Genomic DNA, 19,904 nt, shown 5'->3' on the forward strand with positions numbered 1-19,904 from the left:
AGGCTCAGGGCGGTGCCGGCGTGGCCCGACGGCCAACTCACGCGGGGCGGAGTTTTCGCCTTTCAGCTGTTGAGGCACTTGACGGAGCTGGTTAACTTTTAAACTTTTTCTCCTTTCCTGAAGACAAACTTCGAAACGCCTCGCTCCGGGCAGGTGCGGAGTGGGCAGCGGCGGTGGCTCACGGCCTGAGGTGCGGTGCTCTGCAGCCAGAGGTGCGGAAAAGCGAGTCCGGGCAGCCAAGAGCTGTAGCGTTAGCCGCGGGTGCCGGCTGAGCGTGCCCGGGGGCGGGGGGAAAGGGGGGAAGGCAGCGGGTGGGAAAGCTCTGTTTCCCGGGAATGTGCTTGGCACAGGTGAAATACCTCGAGTGCTGTGTCCAGCTCAGGACGCCTCACTACCGACAGACTTTGAGGCGCTGGAGCGTGTCCAGAGAAGGGAAACGGAGCTGGTGAAGGGCGTGAAGTGCAGCTCCCATGAGGGGCCGCTCAGGAAAGACTTTACCAGTCTTTACAACTTTCTGGAAGAAAGTTGTAGCCAGGTGGGGATCGGTTTATTGTCCCAATTAACTAGTAACAGGACCAGAGGACACACCCTCAAGCTGTGCCAGCGGACGTTTAGATTGGATATTGGGAGGAATTTCCCCACTGAAGGGGTTTTCAAGCATTGCAATGAGCTGCCCACGTACTTCACCATCTCTGAAAGTGTTCAAGAAACGACTGGACGTGTGTCTTAATGCCATGATCTAGTTGAGAAGTTCATCAGTCAAAGGTTGGACTCGATGATCTCAGAGATCTTTTCCAACTGAAATGACTCTGTGAATGCAAGACACACCTCACCTGTCAACTCCTAGCGCCACCAAAGTCTTCTTGCCACTTCTCCCTTCATTTTGTTTGGGGTTTTTTATAAGCCCTCTTCCCGGAAATACTTGAGTCGTTTTGTTCTGCTGGAAACCAGACGGCACAGACAAGTCTTGAATTGTCCAGAGAGAATAAGTCACTGTTAGAAAATAATTGCCTAACCCTGCAGGCAGCCCTAGGCACCTACCTGTTGTTTCAGACGACCAGCTTTTTGAGAAGAGTGTGATTATTACTTTTACCTTACCTTTTCTTTTCTCCTGAGCCCGCAGGGCTCTGACCTCGCTCCCGGTGCCAGGTTCCTGCGCTCTGCCCCTAGGAGAATTGGCGCTGTCGCTGCCTCCCCGAGCGCGTAGGAGCGGCATCGTGACTGCTGTAAGCCTCTTTCTGCTCGCTCATTTCCTCCGTTACAGCTTGCAGGAACTTTGGGTTTGCCAGGCAAAAGAAATGGTTAAGAGAAAAAGTTTCTTAGGCCCGAAAAAACGAACATTAAAGGTGTGAAATCTTAGCGTGTATCGAATCGTAGAGCTCACTATAAAAACAGCAGCTTCCCTTAAAGGGAGTGCGCGAACATCTGTGTTAGTTGCTAGCGTGCAGCTGGAGAGAGGCAAAGATCAAGCGGGAGAGAGATTGTGAAAATTTTCTTCCATTCGGAGTATTTCTCATCAACTGAAGTATGGAGTTAGCATTTAAGTTGTAAGGGTTTCATTGTGGGGAGGCAGAGAATGACTTCTCTGTTTTACTGTGGGAAATCCTCTGTAGATTCAGTGAGGAAATTCTAGAAAGTTGGTATCATTGTGGCAGGAGATTTTAGCAGTATGTGATTAACATGTTTTTTTGAGAATTTTACATGTTTGTTTTTTCTTGTTTGCTTGTTGGTAAAAATGAGAATCTTCTGGTATTTCCCAGTCCTTGTAAGGACTTGTACCCACTTTTAAGTGTGGGTATGCTTGAAATGTGTTATTAAGTTGCATTGAAAAGGAATAAATCAGAATCCTTTGTACTAAGAAATAAATTTTATTTGAGAGGAGGATATTTCAATATGCATACCTGCTCTCAAAGAGGTCACAAAGTACACTGAGCAGCCACCAATCCCAGTGGCTGCTGCAGGAGTGCTTTGGTCAGGTTTTGGCTTGACTGCAGAGTTCAAAAATGGGGAAATATTTGGATACAGTTTGGTCACTGATTAACAGAAGAGAGAAAGCATGTGTTCTTTTCCTGAAGTGGCCAAAGCAAATACAGCCTTCCCCCTATCATTATTTGAGCTGTTCCGTATGTCTTTGGAGACACATTTTAGCACCTTGACTTGCTCTCAGAAACCCTGGCTGAGCTGCTTTCCAGTTGAGCCTGTGGTGATTCTGTATGAAATAATTCTCCTGAAAACTAGAGCATCAGTAACTAACATGACTACAGTGAACCTAATTCTACTTGTGCGCTGTCTGTATACATTATTTCATATTGATATTTCACTACAAAGCCTTAGGGCGTGACTTTTTGGTTGTGCCAGTTACATTTGCGACAAACAGGCGTTGTTTGTTTGTTGCATGTTTGTTCCGTATTTTGCAGTGTGACTCTAATTATCAGCATACACACACTTTATTCCTGTAAGACCCCAGAACTTGCTGAAAAGGCTGGCTAGAGCCTACACTCCTTAGATTTTTCTACAGACTGGCATACATTTTTCTCTGATGGGAAGATCCAAAGCTATGGTTTGTGCTGAACATGAAAATTTTCAGCTAAGTAACTGTAGCTGTTGTATTTTGGAGCAGGGTTATGGGGCACAGCTAGAAGGTGGGAGGCAGTGTGCACTGTCCATGCAACCCCCAAAGGCATCGCAGAGGTACCACTGGAAACATGTTACTCTCAGAGCATCACTGCCGGTGAAAGATGACATGTCAATTAAACATGGCAGATCCCTCACTAAGGGAAAGACAGCATTGATTGCAGTTTCTGAAATTCAAACATAAAATATACTATGCTTGATCAATCAAGTAGGAAGTGATAGGTAAATAAGCAAAAATTCCAATAAAACATGATCTGTCCCACTTGCTAGTGCAAGGGGTAAAGAAAGAAGGTGCTGGCAATTGTTGCTGACATGGAATAAAATTATATGTCAAATGTTTATTTTACCATTGCATCTAGTTCTGCCTCAGATTTAATGGTTTTGGTGCCTCTATTCTTTTTTGTTGTTGTTGTTGTTGTTCTGTTTTTTTCTCCTAAAAGAATTGTGAGAATACATAAAACAAGCACACTACCTTTTCAAAAGAAATAATACTCAAAAATCTTTAAGATTCACGTTCACCACAAATATAGTCTCAGACACCAGTCAAAATTATTCATAATACTGGCTAGAAAGCCTGGTTAAGCCAGTTAGAAATGGTACCTATAGCTGCCTTTTGGGGAGAAAAAAAAAAAGTCTTGGGAAAATCCATTAAAACCTTTTCAGGTTACTTGATTCATGAGGTAATTTCTCCACTGGGGTATGCTGTGTTTTAGGATAAGACTACATTCTTCCTCCACTCAGGTAATAGTTACAGTATTTTTTTTTCTGTTACACATGAGAGGTTCCCGTTCATTGCTGTCTAACAAACCAGAAGATATGATGAGAGTCTCCTTTTCCTTTGCATTCCTACCCTAAATTTCCATGCACACATTTTTGAAAGTGTAAAAAGTGTGAAAAGCTCTCTATATCTGTAGTATTTGCAAATGCAATCAAATTTCCCACCCCAGAAAGTCAAATGTTGCAGTAATCAGAAAAATACTTTAAAAAAAGTAAAAGAAATCAGGCTTGACAAGGGACCTCTTACATACTTTTGCAAATTTGACTTGACCAGTTTCCTTGGTGTCCTGTTCAGGAATGAGGAAGATTAATATTCCCTAGCCCTGCAACCACACTGATAGTAAATACTTTCTATTTATTAAAAATAAAGCATCAATCTGCAAGGGGCTACAAGGTAATGAGTGGGACTCAACTCACTGAGTTGAGTAATGCGTAGGATTACACATTACTCAACAATGTAATGTGTAGGATCACATAATGAATGACTTTAATGTCAAAAATCTGGACCAAGTCTGTTGCAAATAAAAAACATGATACAAAGGCCTATAGTCCTTAGCAAGCTGTAGAAAGGAAATTATATATGGATTTGTCTTTTATCTGCATTTAAACAGGTTTTATCCCCTACTTTTATTTTGCCAGTTTGACCTGAATCTACGAACCTATGAAGAAATGAAAGGACAGAACATACCAGCTGTCATGATCTGTTTATTTCACATCAGTGCTACACTTTGGGGTAGGTTGTAGCTGAAAAATAAAAAAGAAGACCACTATTTTTAACTTTTATTAAGGAGAGTTAGTTGAATTCAAACACTGTTTAATAATAGTAAAGAATCAATTTTAGGTAATATAAAACACTTCTGAAGCCAAAGATTGCTTGTCAGGTGGCTGCATGGATGGCTGTGGCCAGTGAACCCCCAGACTATTACCTGCCAAGGTTTCTGCCCCACTGGCTCAGCAGGCAGTGCTTTTCAGTTCAGACTGAAAATGATTTGCATCAAATTGGCTGACTTTGCATTGAGAGCACTAAGGCAAAGTCATATGGATTGTTCTGCCAGATGAGCTAGAGAGGGCATTGGAATGTCTGAGGGGGCAGCTGCCCCTGGTCACTCACTACCATCCTAACAGGTTGACCTTGGCCAAGAAGTCAACGCGATGATGCTAAGTCAATGGAGTCAGTTTTTTGAAAGATTAATTTTAAATTACTCTTTTATGCCACCAAAGCTTAACTTAAATGTTGACAGTAATGAGATGCTACCACTTGTGTCAGTTTGTGGAATGCACACCTTAATTATCTCAAGGGGCTGAGACAGAGCTTCGTCATCCTGTCTGTTGTGGCAAAGCTGTTTCAAGAAGTTCTGTCCTTCCCATCAGTTGCAGAGCCATGTTTTTTTTCCCCTGTGATGGTACAACTGCTTGGCACTGTGTGAGGGTGGTTGGTAACATGGGGCATTGCAGCATGGCACTGTGAATGTTTGAACACGTAGGAAGCTGCAGCTCAAAAGGCTTTTAAAGTCTAAGGTGGAAAAGATGTGGTTCAAGGTGTGGAAACATGTTTGAAGCTCAGGTGGTGAGGTGGCAGTGTGCTGATTTGAGTATGTAGGTGCTTACTTGGGATTCCTATGTAAACAGATTAGAAGTTCAAACTGAATGGGCACCCTTGCTGTCCCTAGAGACTCATGTGACAGAAAAGTCATGAAAGAGTCGTTGGCACACCTGCAAGAGTATTTTTTTGTCAGGGATAAATAGGTGCAGAAATATACTTGTAGACTGGATTAAACTTAGTCATTTGTACTTATGAGCTTTAGATTTTACAGAACAGGAAGAAGTAAGAGGGCTGTTTTCCAAGGATTGCATCCTCCCTTGTCGTTTCCCACCTGGGCATGATGAAGTAATTCACTGGAGCAAAGAAAACAAAAATGTGCACAGTTACTACCAGCAGAAGGATCAGCTGGGAGAACAAGATCCACTTTACAGACTCAGAACACACCTTTTCCATGAGAACATCCCTAGTGGAAATGCCTCCTTGAAACTTAGTAACCTGACCATGACTGACGAGGGCTCTTACACCTGCTATGTGGGAACAGCACAACATCGTACAGAAGTGGAAGTGCAGCTACACGTTAAAGGTCAGTAAGGCATCAAAAACCCTGGATCACACCACCGCAAATGGAATGGCACCAGCAGATTTCCTTGTGTTGTTTCTCCCATGGAATCAAAATCTTCCAACTCAGCAGAGCACCTTTTGGGCCTGATGGTGTTATGCAGCAGGTTTTTTTCTCTGGTGAAATATTGCAATGCGGATTGGAAAATTTTAGTGCAGCACTCGTTTTCATAACCTACTGCACCTTGATTTCTGAGGGCTAATTATGTGGTACACATAATGTGGCTTCTCAGAACAGTACAAATCTTGGCCTTGTAAGTATCTGTGCTTTCTTCTGAAATCAAACACAGATGAAGTTTTGTTCTCAGCTATATTCATTCCCTCCAATGGTATTTCAAAATAGTAATCAATTAAGTTAAAAACCATTTTGTAAGTAGTAAGATTTATTTTTTAAATTGTTTTTTCATCTACAGCTCCTTCTTCTTATGCACTGGAATACCAAAAGACAAACACAGAAAGGAGACTGAAGTGCTATGCTTTTCTCACTTATCCAGCACCAACTATATCTTGGGTACAGGGCAGTATATCCATCCGAGAGACAGATCGGGAGGAAACTAGGAATGGAGTTCTCTCTTCTCTTAGAAGTGACAAGGACATTATAAATGTGACAGATACTTATTACTGTCATATTCATTTGGATCATGAAGTGTGGGCTGCTGAATGGAAGATGCAAGGTAGGAATGAAATCTCTTTCAGCATTGTTACTGAATTTCACAGCTGGCTTCAGAGTCAAACTAAAGACAGTCTTTCTGCAGTGGGGCAGTATGGATATGGGACAGTGCAAAAGGATTTACCTTTCTCTTTGAAATGCATTTGTTAAGATTACAAGGTACCATTACAAGTTGCTTCCAAGAAATAGGAATGAGAGGGGCTATCTCACCCTTCTGTAAGTTACCTTTACTCTTAACATCTTTTCTATATCAGTTTCACATTTTAAGAGTTGCCTAATAAACAAACTTTACCCTCTATCAATAAAAGAATTCTGCCCATTGGACAAAATACATGGAAACCTTGGAGAATATGTGAGTTCTGCGAGGGAGGTGAAAGTTTGCCTGCTACTCTAGCTGCATATGATCTGTTTGATCCTTTCATTGTACTTCTCTTCACATGTATCCTTAAGTACCAGTCTGAGTGCTGGGGTGCATGGAAATGGAGAGCAGCAAACAGTTTGCCTTTTAGTGAACAGCAGCTCATTTTTTTTTAGTTAAGGAAAAGCAGGACTATGAAATTTCAACTCTGCTTTGTTTTCCTCTTGAATTTCATTGGAAATTCACTTTGAGTAGATAACTGGTGATTTTCAACCTTTCCTGTTTCTTAGGAAATATTTTTAATTGAAGGAAGAGCAATGCAAGAGCAGTTCTCTTGTGAGATGTGCGTGGATGCTTCCATCATCCTGATTACCCTCTAAAGTGTATCCAGACACTCTCAGTGCCTAACCCACTGCATAAGCTCCAGAACAAGAGTGCAGTTTTTAATTTACATGGAATAGCTTAAAATATGGAAGGTTTCAAGTATGGCATCATAGTAGCTACCAAGTGCACTGTGTCTCTTTTGTTATCTATGCCTGGTCCACAAGAGAAAAAGGTGCATTCCATTAAACACATACTTGCATTTCCCTGCATCCATCTAGCCCCTCAGTAGAATATTTTGAAAACAAACTGTTCTCCTTTTGTTTCTATAATAGCAGTGTGGAGTACAATTCTGGTTTTTTGTCTTCATGATTTTTCAGCCCCACGCCTTTGTTCATTAAACCCTCACCCACAGAAACTGAGTGTAGTTATACCACGTCAAAATAATCTATTATCTTCCTCTCCAGCTGACTGCCAGACACCACTGCTTTCAAATCCCTGTTGTCAAATTCGCAGTTGTGCTATGATGTTAATTTGTCTCGTATTAGTATTTTATATACTAGGTGTTAATTCCACATACCCGCCTTCTCCTTCCCTTTCCTGTTTTTTTAAAGCTATTTATTGTTAAACATTCAACATGGACAAGTAAAGAACTTAAGTTCACCATAACTGAAAGTTATTTCTAACTACATGCAATCTTTCTATTCTTTTAGTTAAATTATGCTGTGTTTTATCCTTTTGCTTCAGGTGTGCAGTTATCTGATCAGTTCTATTTTCTCTCTGCTCCCAGCATGTGGAATTTCCTGCTGTTTTTCACAGTAACCTAGACTAGACTGAATCACTTCTATTAATGAGCCCCTCAATTAGAGGAAAAATAGTCAAATTTTAAAAAAAGGATATTCATAAATATTACCAATACCAATTAGATTTTTTAGTGTAAGATATGTGTGTTTTTAAAATCTTCAGATGCTTCTAGAAACATACTATGATATTTGAATGCAATATCAAAGTAGTGAAATATGTTTTTGTATTTTCATGGTAGTATCAAACCTAAGGAAAAAAAATCACAAAATGTCTAAATAACCTTCACAGTATTTTCCGAAAAAATTGCAGACTCTTTATCTGTTTCAGACCACCTGTCTAAGGTGGAAGGAGAGAGCACCATAATTCCTTGTGAATACGGCCTTGACACTGCAAGCACTGACGCTTTCAGTGTTGTCTGGACATTACACAGAAACACAGTGACCTCAGTCCTGGCCTCCTTCAATGGCACATCTCACTCTCACCAGCCTCGAGTCCAGGTTAACGAAAGTGACTTTTCGCTGAGGTTGGATCATCTTACGGCAGGCGACAGTGGAGAATATCTGTGTAATATTTCAACACCTCTCTACACAAAACTTGCTGTGACAACTTTGCACGTCGGTAAGTTGCCACTCCTTCCATTTCAGAGGATGAGGACCAGTTAGGACAACGCACAGCCAAAGAGTCAATCAGAAATCTCAAAAATAATAATTACATATAAAGAATCAATACTAAAAGAATGAGTTAAAAATTAGTCAGTGAAACAGCTCTAGAGTTCAGAATTTACCCCTTGAGGGGAGACACTGGCTCCATTGGAAGATGCTTTTCTCTGTGAATGTCCTCAGCCTTCATTACATGAATTGGGTGAGAATGTAGTGGGACAGCAGTGATAGCTGTTTGCCAGCTCTCAGTACGCTGATGCAACATGCACTTTTGTGTAATTTGTTGTGATCAGTACAGTTGGGTGGAAGAGAAATGTATTTTATTTGTGTTGGCTCAGGAGAAAAAAAAGTTTCCAAAGATGTATTTATTTATGACTAGAAGTTTATTTTTTTCAGTCAGCAGCTTATTGTGGCAAAGGTTACAAAATCAGTGTTTGCCTTCAGTTGACACCAACTGCTCTCATAGCTGAGGACATAGCAGGGCTCTTAGAATTCTGTCCTAAATGCTCTGCTGACAGCACACATAGCTTTAAATGTAGCAGAGAGATGATGAGAAGCCCAGAGTTTGTGGTATAAGTTTGGCTGCAGAAGAAAGCTTGTTGAGAACACACACTTGTTATTTTCAAAGCTTTAATTCTACACAGCAGGCCTTTTTTAGGCCTGAGGATATATATGTTTAAATGCATGTCTGTGTTTTTATGAGCTATAGTGAATGCCCAGCTGTGAAATCTTACTTACTGTTATTTCATTGTCAGTAGCACATACAACAGTAGCACACAGACATTTCACACAATTACATACAATCACCAAAAAGATTGAGAACTAATAGAGGGCACTTCTTCTAAACAAAGAAGAGAACTTGAAGCAAGCCAGTAAGACATGAAAAACAGAGACAGCATAATAGAAAAGGGAGAAATAAGTGATAATAACTACAGATGAGCACCTTTGTGGCTTTCAGCACAGCCTGAAAGCAAATACGTGGCTGTGGGCTATCCACGTCTGATAGCAGCCATAGCACAGCAGCTGCTGAGCCATCAGAAATGGTTTCCAAGGGCCACTGGAAAGAAGGCTTTTGAGGGGAAAAAAGAGATTTACAGTCATCTCTCCTGTGTAAGGAAGGGTTGCAGCTTAAAGCTGCTCTTCTAAAGGAATTTACAAGATGTAAACATAGGTCTGCATATGGTTACAGAGTCAAGCTAAAGGCAATGACTAGATTAAATGCTCTGTTTTAGCAGTTCTTATTTTTTAGCTGTTTTCCAGACATCCATAGGAGGTTTCCAGAGGAGTGTAAAATTTTTCAAATTCTTTGGACAAGACACAGCAGGGCAAAGACAACCTGAGGTAGAAGAGCCATACAGTTCTTTTGGCAGTTTGGTGCTGTGCAGAGGTTTCTTCTAGGTGGGATTTGATCCCCTGTGGAATCCATGGTTATCACTCACTTATCTCAGGATTTCTTGTGTCCACCTGGATTGCATGGTCGCACTATGGAGCTGGGCAATGTTTCAGATTAAAGTTGCTGAGATTTTGCAGCAGGAGTCATGAAATTTATGATCCAGGCTGGATAACATTTACACAGCTGCTATACTGTAAATCAGTAGTGCTAATGGCACTGAGCACTGTACCTGGAGATAGTGCCCAGCACACTGGGCAGTTGATTTGTTTTAAATGGGACTTGTATTAAGAAGTTGTCAAATCCTATCCTATGAGCACACATGAAATTTGCTATCAGCACAATGAAGTAAAATAATCTGCTTTAAGCTATTCACACTTAAGTCAGTAAAGTATCACTTCAGTCTTAGAGTATGAGTCAAGTAACTTAAACATTGTTTTCGTTGTAATGTTTCTTTCTCCCTAAATCATACCTTTTAGATTATAAATAAGAAAATCATAGCTTTGATATATTTATTGAATAATAAGCACTTCTTTTTTGTACTTTTTAAAGAAAATTCAGGTAACACTGGGAAAATTGTGCTAGGAGTGCTTGGTGCAGTGGCAATAGCAGTGGCAATAGCAGTGGTACTTTGCTATCTCAAGGTATGTACAATCATTAGAGTACTTATTTTTTACGATACTGTTGATACCAAGCCCCTCAAGATTTGAATAAGGGTTGAGCCAAACTTTGTAACTTTAAAAAAATTGGTAATCAGTAGCTGTAGCTAGACAGTTGTGATTAAACAACTGCCTTGTTAGCATTGTTTGCTAGGCTGATCTTCTGTTTTAAGAAAAAGGGAAGACAATCCCAATGTGAAGGGGCTGTCTGGACAAGGGGCACAAGAAGTAAAGTCTAAAGAACTGAGCAGTAAGTGGGGAAAAGTAATTCTGTCAGTGGGAGATTGAAACCCATTGACCACCTCCTCAAAATGGACCCCCAACTCATCTTGAAGGGAAGTACCTAAATCCAGACCTTGAATGCTTGTCTGAAGATTTTGTCAGTCTGAATTTGGTAAGCTTCAGGAGGCATTTTATGGGTACCATGAGGTACAGGAAAAACATATGAGAAAGAAAAATCTGAAATTATTATGCCTCAGCCTTTTTTCATTTTTCTCTCTACACAGATACTCACTTGCATGCTGCTTGTTAAACAGTTGTAACATGCTTTAGAAATGATAATGTACTTTGAGATGCAGTTGTCTAAACAAATTAAGCAAGATTAAGTTATCTTGAGATCTGTCAAACATAATCAGAGGAAGTGGAACAGTTGACAGGTTAATTCAGCTCTGGTTACATTGATGGAGGACTAGATGGAAAAATCAGGAATGTTTCTGCACTGTTGTGTGGATGCTTATTTTACTCAGACAAAACTAAAATGGAAAATGCTGACTTATCTTTATGGTGAGTGTGTCTTATTCTTGTTCCCCCACTAGGTAATTAATTTTACACATCAGTAGTTCTTAAAAGTATTTTTATTTTGTCTAGAAAAAAAAGAAAAGAGGAATCATATGAACACGAACACATTGACATACAGGAAGAAAATAGTTCTCTGCACACAGATACTACTGACTCTGGTGATGAAAAGAACAAAGAGTTCCTCCACCTTCCACTTTGAGTTACAATAAGAGCCACATGGAAATGTGATTTTCTGAGCAACAGTAATGGACAAATGAAGAGGAAAAAAAATCAATGGACACTTGTATGTGAAAAGTCATGGAGCAGGGCATCTCACCCCCCACATGAGCTTATCTGCTGCTTTTTAACTGGTGAGTTAACTCAAACCAGACAGAACTGTCTTGTAGTGAGTTATTTTGCACCATGGGATTGCCACCTGGAAGGACAAACTGGAATTCTGACTGACAGGCACCTGCCTTGACAATCTATATAAGCTACATCAAACTTCCACAAAGCAGAAATATTCTGCACATTTTCCTGGAAACGTGGAGTTTCTCCTCAGAGCAGGGACGCCTGCTTTGCAGTTATTCCTCCGGAGGCTGACTACTTATTTTGCTAGTTTTGATATAGGTATCTTAATATCGTGCGCTGTTTTATGTAATCTGCTGGTAGTTCTTTTGTTTTATACTGTGTCATAGTTAACTCAGTCTAAGCCCTTTCATGTGTTACTTCCTGTCTGTTCAATAAATAACTCATTTTATATAAATAGACCTGATCTGCCATCCTTAGAACTTGAGGGCCAGAGTGACTTCTTCAATTTAAGCTGTTGCTTAAAGTCTGAGGCTAAGGCAGGGCTTGTGTGAAGCTCCCACTTGTCCTGTGACAAGTCAGCATGCAAAATTGGATTTCCTAAAGGGACAAAGAAATTTCCAGAGAAGAAGAAATCCCTAAATTTTGAGGTTTGGTTTGTTGTTTTTTTAGGGTGAAGAAAAGAGAGCTTACTGGTCTTCATTTCATTTAGTATTTTATTTTAAAGAGCATGTCTGCTGTTGACCGTGGCAAGTCTGAGCCCAGCAGACTTGGGCTGGCAGTGGTGGGGGGAGCAGAGAAGTGTCCAAGTGGGAGCAGCTGTGGGGAACAAAACAGTTGGCAGACTGAGGTGTGAGAAGCTGAATGCTGCCAAACACAGCGTAGCACAGCAGTCTGGAAAATGGGCCATGTAACATGGATGATCCAGCTTTTGGGGGTTTATCCACTGGCAGTTCTCCATTGTCTTGGGCTCAGGGATGGGAAATGTTAGGCTGTGGGAGTTTTCCCCACCTGCTTTTGTCCTGGGGGCCACATGTTGTGTAGGAATGGTTGCCACCTTGTCTTAGGCTGGAAAAACAGGGGGAGCCAGCAGCACTGGGACGGCTGCCATCTTGTCCTTGTCCCAGGGGACCACGTGGATGTGACCTATGGGGAGTGTCTGCCATCTTGTCTTTGTCCAGTAGCTACAAGGAACTAAGTCCAGGTGGTGAACACCTTTGCTTGGGTAAAGCATCTCTTGTATACTTTTGTTATTAACATCGCTGGTCTTTGCTTTCAGTAAATTATCTCAACCCACAATCTCTGCTTTTGTCTCTCTCTTACCAGAAAGGGGGGGATAGGGGGGAAGGAGAGTGGCTTATTTGGAGTTTAATTTTCTGGCTGGTGTTAAACCACCATGGACCAGTTCCCTGTTTAAAGGCAAGAAAGATTGAAGAGAATTCTTTATTTTTGAGCCACAGGGATGTGTCCCTTGACACCATCTCCTTTGCCTGTCCTGCAGCTGGCAAAGAGAAGTCCCTTGACTGGTGGTAGTAGAAGCTTATAAATTGACTGGTCATAAGGAAGTCTTTACTTTCTCTTCTCCAAAACTCAGGGTCCTATGGGCAGGACAAATGAAAGCTGGGTTTTCTCAGCTTTAAGGGCTGTCCCTTCCACAGGTTTAATCTGTGCTGCTGTCCTGGTTCCAGCCAGGACAGGGTTATTATTTTGCAATAGCCATGAGGGGACATGACCAGAACCCTAATGTTATTTGATGCCACCCCACTTCATTGAGGGTGGGGGTGGGGAGAGGGACTGTCTGTGCAGTAAAATGAATTCCTTCAGGGAGGGGTCCACAGTGAGCATTTCTGCATGTGCATCACCCTCTCTTTTGTATACTTTTTTTGGTTAATATTGTTGCTGATACTATTAATTTTCTTATCTCATAGCTGTTCCAGAAAATTGTTCTTAGCCCATGGTTTTTTACCTGTGCTTTCAAATCCCAACTCCATTCCAGGAGTGGGAAGTGGAGGGGGAGAAGGGAGTGGCAGTGTGGTTTGAGAGGGTGAAGGGAGAAGTACTGTTCATAAACCAGGACAGCTGCTTCAAAAATCTGCATACGAAATACATGAGGCTGAGTAGCATGACTGGATTTGCCCTTAGTTTTGATTTGGTCAGAGATCTGCCAATTAGGATGTGTTCCAACATAATGAAGTCAGCTGTTGGCAAGATGTAATCTTCTATTGATCCCTAAGGCTTGGCAAGATAAAAACACAAATAAATGAATTAAATATGCTTTACAGTCTATTTGGATTTTCACTTGATGTTTATTTCTGTAAGTGCTTATTTTTTCCTACATCTGCTTTCAGTTGTGCCTGATTATGTCAAGTATTGTCTCATATTTGTCAGCTTGGACTTTTTTATTCCTCTTCATGAACCTGAAAGACAATTGAGATAGTATGCAACTGTTAAAAATAGAAATGTCAAGAGGTTGTAGTGTAAGTTCACAAGTAAGTGACAAAAGCTGCACTAATGCTTCTGTTCCCTGGTATTACGAGTTTGTGTCTGAAATAGATTAGCACATTTCCCATCTAATTCCAGCTAACAGTGCAGGTATCTTGTCCTCGTTCTAGATTATATAGATCCTTTTGATGGCAGAGGACTTCTACAACCCTTTTTTAATTGATGGTAGTGCTCTGAATGACACACACTCCCCAGAATATCCAGGAAATGGGTTTTAGTAGCAGTAGATAAGGTATTTCTGATGCTGCAGGATTAAAGTAGTCTCTTCAGTGCCCTTCTCTCTCCAAAGGAGATGTTGTGATTTTTGGGACAGCGGTCTCCACCTGAATGTGTTTCCTGGCAGCTCCTGCAGTTGCTGCCACAAGACCCTTCTTGTGGAGCTGCCACCGCTGCATGCACCACTGAGCTCATCTTTTGGCAACACTCTGCTCCATTGCCAAAGCAATGGTGTTGGCAAACAGCATCTGAATAGTAAAAACAGGCATCCACTTTTCTGTGACTTCTGCATTTTTGAAGCAGAAATAGGGTACCAGTAAGATACAGGAAATAAGCAGCAACCTTAACAGTATTTAAAAAAATAAATAATTCTCATGGAGTACCTATTTCAGTGTTTGTGTGATGCCATGGCTTTGTGAATCTTTAAATTAGTTTATAATGTTTTTTGTTTGTTGGGGTTTTTTTGTTTGGTTTTTTTTTTTTTGGTAGGGGTAGAATAATTTAAAAAAAATCTGTGGAAATTTTTTATCCTTAAAAGCTGCAAATCTTTTGAGGTTCCATTGCAGTACTGCTTCCATTGTGCATAAATGTGTGATGAACCAGATATTCAGGTAGTTTTAATGTGTCTTTGCTCTAGATGGTGGAGCAGCAGTAGTTTATATCAGTCAAAGGTGATTTCATTAGGCCAATACAAAAGCAGAAATTAAGAGTGTAAAGGGGTTTTCTCCCTTTCTTAGCTTGGGAGCTATCAACTTCAGAAAACATATGTGATGTTAAGCATGGAAGTTTGTTAAACTTGCAAATGAGATAGATTTAGCAATGACCCAGCTCCTCTTTCTATCATTCCTAAAAGTAACAGCCTCACTCTTTTTTGCTCTGTTTGCCACAAGGCAACCATAGATAAGTTTGCTTTCAGTTCCAGACTAAGTTCTTAAGTGCCTTGTAGTTTCATCAACATTATTCTGCTGCCATTCAGTTCAAGTGCAAAACACCACAAATATATCTCTAATCACTAATGACTTCCCAGCATCTAAGTGACTAATCACCAATATTTTCTTTTTGTCCAGCTCTTCCAATCAATACAAGTTCATTGAAAGAGCAATGGTAAAATATTTGCTAATGTGGTAATGCCCAGGTTCTATTACATACATAGAAATCTACATCATCAGGGAGAGAAAAAGGTGCAGTCCTTTAATATCCCTTGCAAAAAGAAACCCCAAAACCCAAAACAAACCCACCAAGTCACCAGTTCTGCTGCTAAGAACAGGGGTTAATTGACAACAAAAATACAGAGAATATATTTTGTCTAAGGGTCAGTTTGCTGTCCTACAGCGTTGCCTTAATATTAAAATAAAGGGAAGAGTGAAACTAAACAAATGTAGAAACCCAAGAATTTATTGTAGTCTACACTACTTTCAGAGATGTAACAGAGGACCCACTATTGTGTGTTAAACCCTCACATCTACCCCATAGAGTATGACCATACCTTTTTCATGCCAATGTCTCTTGACTTGCTCCTCAGCTTATTAACTTGAGATTCAGCTATTTCAGCCCTTTCTTCAGCATCATCCAGATCATGTTGCTGTTTTCTGTACTTCGAGAGGTACAGATTGGCTTGAGCTTCCTGTTGAGAAAAAGAGTGCAGCTGATTTCCTCCTGTCCACATGAAACAAAGCTTTTAATTTCAAGTGGGATGGAAAGTGCTCAGCATGAGTAGGTAACAGCTGTATGGGCACCACTTGCCTCCTGCAGAACTGAGATTGTTCTTTTACAGAGTTGATATTTCTAGTGGCATTTTCCATGTTAAGTGAACTGAGAGGCTCTCAACATGTCTTCTGAGGGGCTAGGAGGGGCTGAGGGGCTGTTTTTTCCCTTCCCCCCCTTCTCTTGCAAATTATACTGCAGTCTTAGGATAAAATTGAATACTTTTTCTCAAATATAATCAACACATATGCTATATATTTTACTTTATATATAATATAAATATAGTTTTATATGCAGGGCTTATATAGATATGAAAAGAATTATTTATGGACACAGAATGTGTATTTGTACTAGAAGTTTCTATGGATAAAACATATGGATATGTCTAGAACAATACATCTCTCAAAGGTAAAAAAGCCTAGATAGTTACTTACAGCTTCCTCTGCTTGGTGCTTGTAACTCTTCACTTTTAATTGTAGCTTGTCAATCAGATCCTGCATCCTGGCAAGATTCTTCTTATCTTCTTCTGACTGTATCAAAACACCATTAATTGGGTTGATAGAGTAAAAGGGCTTAAAGCATCTACCACAATACAATAATTATGGATGCCATACATATTTTAGAAACTTCTAGCTCAAAGCACAAACTAGCCATGTCCTGTGTACATGTGAGAAAAATTTTTACATCATCACTGAAGATGTGTGTGTAGAGGGTGAACTCCCATGTAATAGATATGTAAATATAAATGTCTATAAAGAAAGATATATATGTGCACACACTTTTAGAGGTGTGCAGATATACACAGGCAGAGTTCTGTGCTCCAGGGTGAGCAGCATGCTTGCCATTATAAAGCATGTCATTATATATTGAAGCAGATGCGGGTGAGCCTAGAACTGTATAATTTACATAATTTGAAGTTTGATTCGCAGGCATTTCTGGTAAAAAAAGCCTTGTTTAAGCTGTCATGCTCCATAAGCAGAGGGACCAGCTAATTCTGCCTGCACACTGTATTCAAAGAAAACAACCTTCAGCTTCTGCATACAAAAGTCAAAGTAAAACAACAGGTAGGAGGCTAAATAATCTCCTAAGGCAGATGGATGGGTTTATCTTCTTAATGCTGTTCAAAGAAAAAGGGTAAGTGCTCAGCGCTGCAGGCCTTTTTTGAAGGCCAAGCAGCATGAGCAGCTGTTAGCAAACCTACAGGAGGCTCAAGACTAGACCCTGCTGCTCAATAATGGAGCCCTGGGACTCAGCAACCCTACACTGAGCAGGGCATTAGAGCCACTGAGTCCTTATGGCTCTTTTTAGCAACAGCAGCACAGCTGAGAGGGAGCTGGGCTCTTTCTTCCCTTGCATTGTAAACAGTCTACATTGAAGCCTGTTCCATATTAATACTGTGCTACAAATGTCCAAATCCCAGCAACAGAGGCTTTCTAACATTAGTTAGAGCAAATCAGGCAAGAGGATGATGATCACTGGCACAAGTTGCCCAGAGAAGCTGTGGATGCTCCATGCCGGGAAGTTGGATGGGGCAAGGTTGGATGGGGCTTTGAGCAGCCTGGTGTAGTGGAAGGTGTCCCTGCACATGGCAGGGGCGTTGGAATGAGATGATCTCCAAGGTCCCTTCCAGCCCAAAGCATCTGTGATGGAAGCCATAGGGAGATATTCCTCCTGTGCCTGAAGCTTCCAGCAATAAGAAAGCTCTAAGGCCATCCATCCTCCTTCATTGTAACCCTGAGACTACTTATGATGTGTCTTGCCAGTTGCCTGGTGGTTACTGCATACCTGGTAAGTCAGCTCCTTTATGCGTCTCTCAAACTTGCGGGCTCCTTTTTGGGCATCTGAATTGCGACGGAGTTCAGTCTCAAGTTCATTCTCCAGCTCACGAACCTGCAAAAAAGGAAGAACCCTTGCCATTATGCTACAGATATGTAAAGCAGTACAAAATTTGGTTCACAGTTCAAGAAACGCTAGGTATCTCCATAGAGTCAAATTTCAGGAAGAGATCAAAATGTCACCTTTCCACTCTTTTTTCATAAAAGTATTCCAGCTGCACCATCAGTCAGAGGTGCATACGTGCAAAGGCCAAAAAAGTTTAACCAAAGCAAGCATTGGGAGACACTTTTGCTGTTTTTAAGTGCTGGGGCTTTTAATTATTTTTTAATCAAGGGCTTTGTTCATCTGCTGGTCAGCAGCTCATAGCTGGGTAATGAAGGGGAAGCATGTCTCCAAGAACTGCTCACCTGCATTTTGTGAAACAGAGGAAAGTGTCCATACTACCTCTTCTCGGCCTCTGTGAACTTATAAGGCAGCACTAGGCTACCGATGTTGTGCCAATTCTATAAACAGAGGCAGTGGTCTGAAGTTGGATCACAAACTTACCCTGGATTCCAGTTTTTGGATCTGCTTCTTGCCACCTTTCAGAGCTATTTGTTCTGCTTCATCCAGTCGCTTCTGGAGGTCTTTAATGGTTTGCTCCATGTTCTTCTTCATTCTCTCTAAATGAGCACTAGTATCCTGCTCCTTTTTGAGCTCCTCAGCCATCATTGCTGCCTGAAAAACAGCCACATTTTACAGGAAATCCCTTATGCTGTTGGGTTATGATTTAGAATGAATGGTGGAAGATCAGTCTTGAACTATTCCTTATTTGGATTACTCACTGCAGCCAAAGCTCCACAGAATACCTTCTGTGTGCATAGCTTGCCTGGACATGGAAAATGGAAGGACAGTAAAACCTCGGAGGCCTTTCTCCCTCTCTCTGTTCTAATGCTTTTATTTAAGATTCCACCTCTCCCTTTTTCTTGTTTTCCCCTCTGCTTTACCACTAGGGTTCTCATTTATAATGCCTACAAGTAAGCCTGTGACATTCACTACTCTACAGTGTCCTTAGATGCTGTGGTATGAAAATAAGTGAGCAAGAAACCTGCCTACTTACATCTGTGATTGCTTTCTTGGCTTTTTCTTCTGCATTCCGGCACTCCTGGAGTGATTCTTCGACTTCATTCTGCATCTGGGAAATGTCACCCTCCAGCTTCTTCTTTTGATTGATCAGGCTTGTGTTCTTTTATTAAGTTTTCCCCAAATGAATAGTGGAAAAGGAGGAAAAGTGATGATTAGAGACAATTCCTCTAAATACCATAGCACACCAAGGCTATGGTATTTAGATTTTTGCCACTTCTGGATTACTCAGAGCAATATTTGGGAATGAGACCCAGGTATGTGGTAATGGCTGCCTTGACTAGCATAAGTAGCTTCAAACTAAAGAAATATTAAAAATACTCTCAAAGCTGTAAATATTGAGATTTTGATTCAGATAAAATAATAAACAATAGACTGAAATAGAAGAATTAATAAGGCTGTTTATTTTGGTGAATTAATGACCCTTAATCAGCCAGTGAAGTGAATAAAACAATGCCACCAATGGGCTGGAGAAAACAGTGCAAAACATCGCCAGCCTGTAGTACATTTTCATTTCTTTGTGACTATTATTCGGTGAAGAGAAGCTTTGGGTTTTAGTAAAAATGCTGTCAAGTCAGGACATGCCCCTCCATGGCACCCTACAAATGGCAGTGTCCACCTGGACCACACCCAAATGCTGATCTCAGTGGAGACTGCAGGCACAGAGGGCACTTTGCTACAGGTGGGTTCCTGTGGTTTCCTGCCCTGCATCATCTCCCTATTGTGAGAGCCCAGTCCTGGGGTTTTCACTGCTGAGTAACATCACAAAAGCAGCACCAGCATTGTTCTCCAGAGAAACACCTCACTGTCCAGGATATGGCTTAACTACAGCAGGAAACTGGTTTTACTCCAGGGAAGAATGAAAGAAATTTACTCTTTTTATTTTCCATCAGTGTTTTTTCTGGAAGCTGTTTAAAGCAGTTGGATGAATCATCTGTTCCAGCTAACTTGCAGCCAGGTGGCACATCCCCAGAGTGACTTAACTCCTTTGCCCCATTTTCCCTC

The 19,904-nt window shown here is 41.0% G+C and overlaps 2 protein-coding genes across 11 annotated transcripts in view; one reads left to right on the forward strand and one right to left on the reverse strand.

Annotated features, from left to right (window-relative positions):
- Positions 1-46: 46 nt before the first annotated feature.
- On the forward strand, positions 47-11,978 carry HHLA2 (HERV-H LTR-associating 2). Of its 10 annotated transcripts, none has more exons than XM_050981349.1 (9): positions 47-212; positions 351-535; positions 1,124-1,226; positions 4,051-4,144; positions 5,217-5,537; positions 5,986-6,246; positions 8,053-8,343; positions 10,327-10,418; positions 11,249-11,978. In XM_050981349.1, the coding sequence occupies exons 2-9, from the start codon at positions 471-473 to the stop codon at positions 11,270-11,272; spliced, it is 1,251 nt and encodes a 416-aa protein (XP_050837306.1). In that variant the 5' UTR covers positions 47-212; positions 351-470; the 3' UTR covers positions 11,273-11,978. The 10 variants fall into 10 exon arrangements, with proteins under 10 accessions (XP_050837306.1, XP_050837295.1, XP_030090485.1 ...); XM_050981338.1 differs by lacking the exon at positions 11,249-11,978 and adding an exon at positions 10,940-11,216; XM_050981345.1 differs by lacking the exon at positions 11,249-11,978 and adding an exon at positions 10,940-11,216 and having other exon boundaries at positions 48-212; positions 5,226-5,537.
- A 970-nt stretch (positions 11,979-12,948) lies between these two features.
- The window catches only part of MYH15 (myosin heavy chain 15), a 46,383-nt gene continuing 39,427 nt past the window's right edge, over positions 12,949-19,904 (reverse strand). The window contains exons 38-43 of the mRNA XM_050981404.1: positions 18,877-19,002; positions 18,324-18,494; positions 17,727-17,831; positions 16,376-16,471; positions 15,724-15,861; positions 12,949-13,936 (exon numbers count right to left, since the gene is read on the reverse strand). Coding sequence (XP_050837361.1) covers positions 13,919-13,936; positions 15,724-15,861; positions 16,376-16,471; positions 17,727-17,831; positions 18,324-18,494; positions 18,877-19,002 — 654 coding nt within the window. The 3' untranslated portion in view covers positions 12,949-13,918. The remainder of the gene's footprint in view (positions 13,937-15,723; positions 15,862-16,375; positions 16,472-17,726; positions 17,832-18,323; positions 18,495-18,876; positions 19,003-19,904) is intronic.

Source organism: Serinus canaria, chromosome 1, assembly GCF_022539315.1.
Source record: "Serinus canaria isolate serCan28SL12 chromosome 1, serCan2020, whole genome shotgun sequence".
In the NCBI taxonomy this organism is placed as follows: Eukaryota; Metazoa; Chordata; class Aves; order Passeriformes; family Fringillidae; genus Serinus; species Serinus canaria.

Excerpts from the sequence above, each read along its gene's own strand:
- HHLA2 (XM_050981338.1), top strand. The coding sequence starts at position 471 with ATGAGGGGCCGCTCAGGAAAGACTTTACCAGTCTTTACAACTTTCTGG. Across the intron at positions 4,145-5,216 it reads CATCAGTGCTACACTTTGGG|ATTTTACAGAACAGGAAGAA; the intron begins GTAGGTTGTAGC and ends TATGAGCTTTAG. Across the intron at positions 10,419-10,939 it reads TGGTACTTTGCTATCTCAAG|ATACTCACTTGCATGCTGCT; the intron begins GTATGTACAATC and ends CTCTCTACACAG.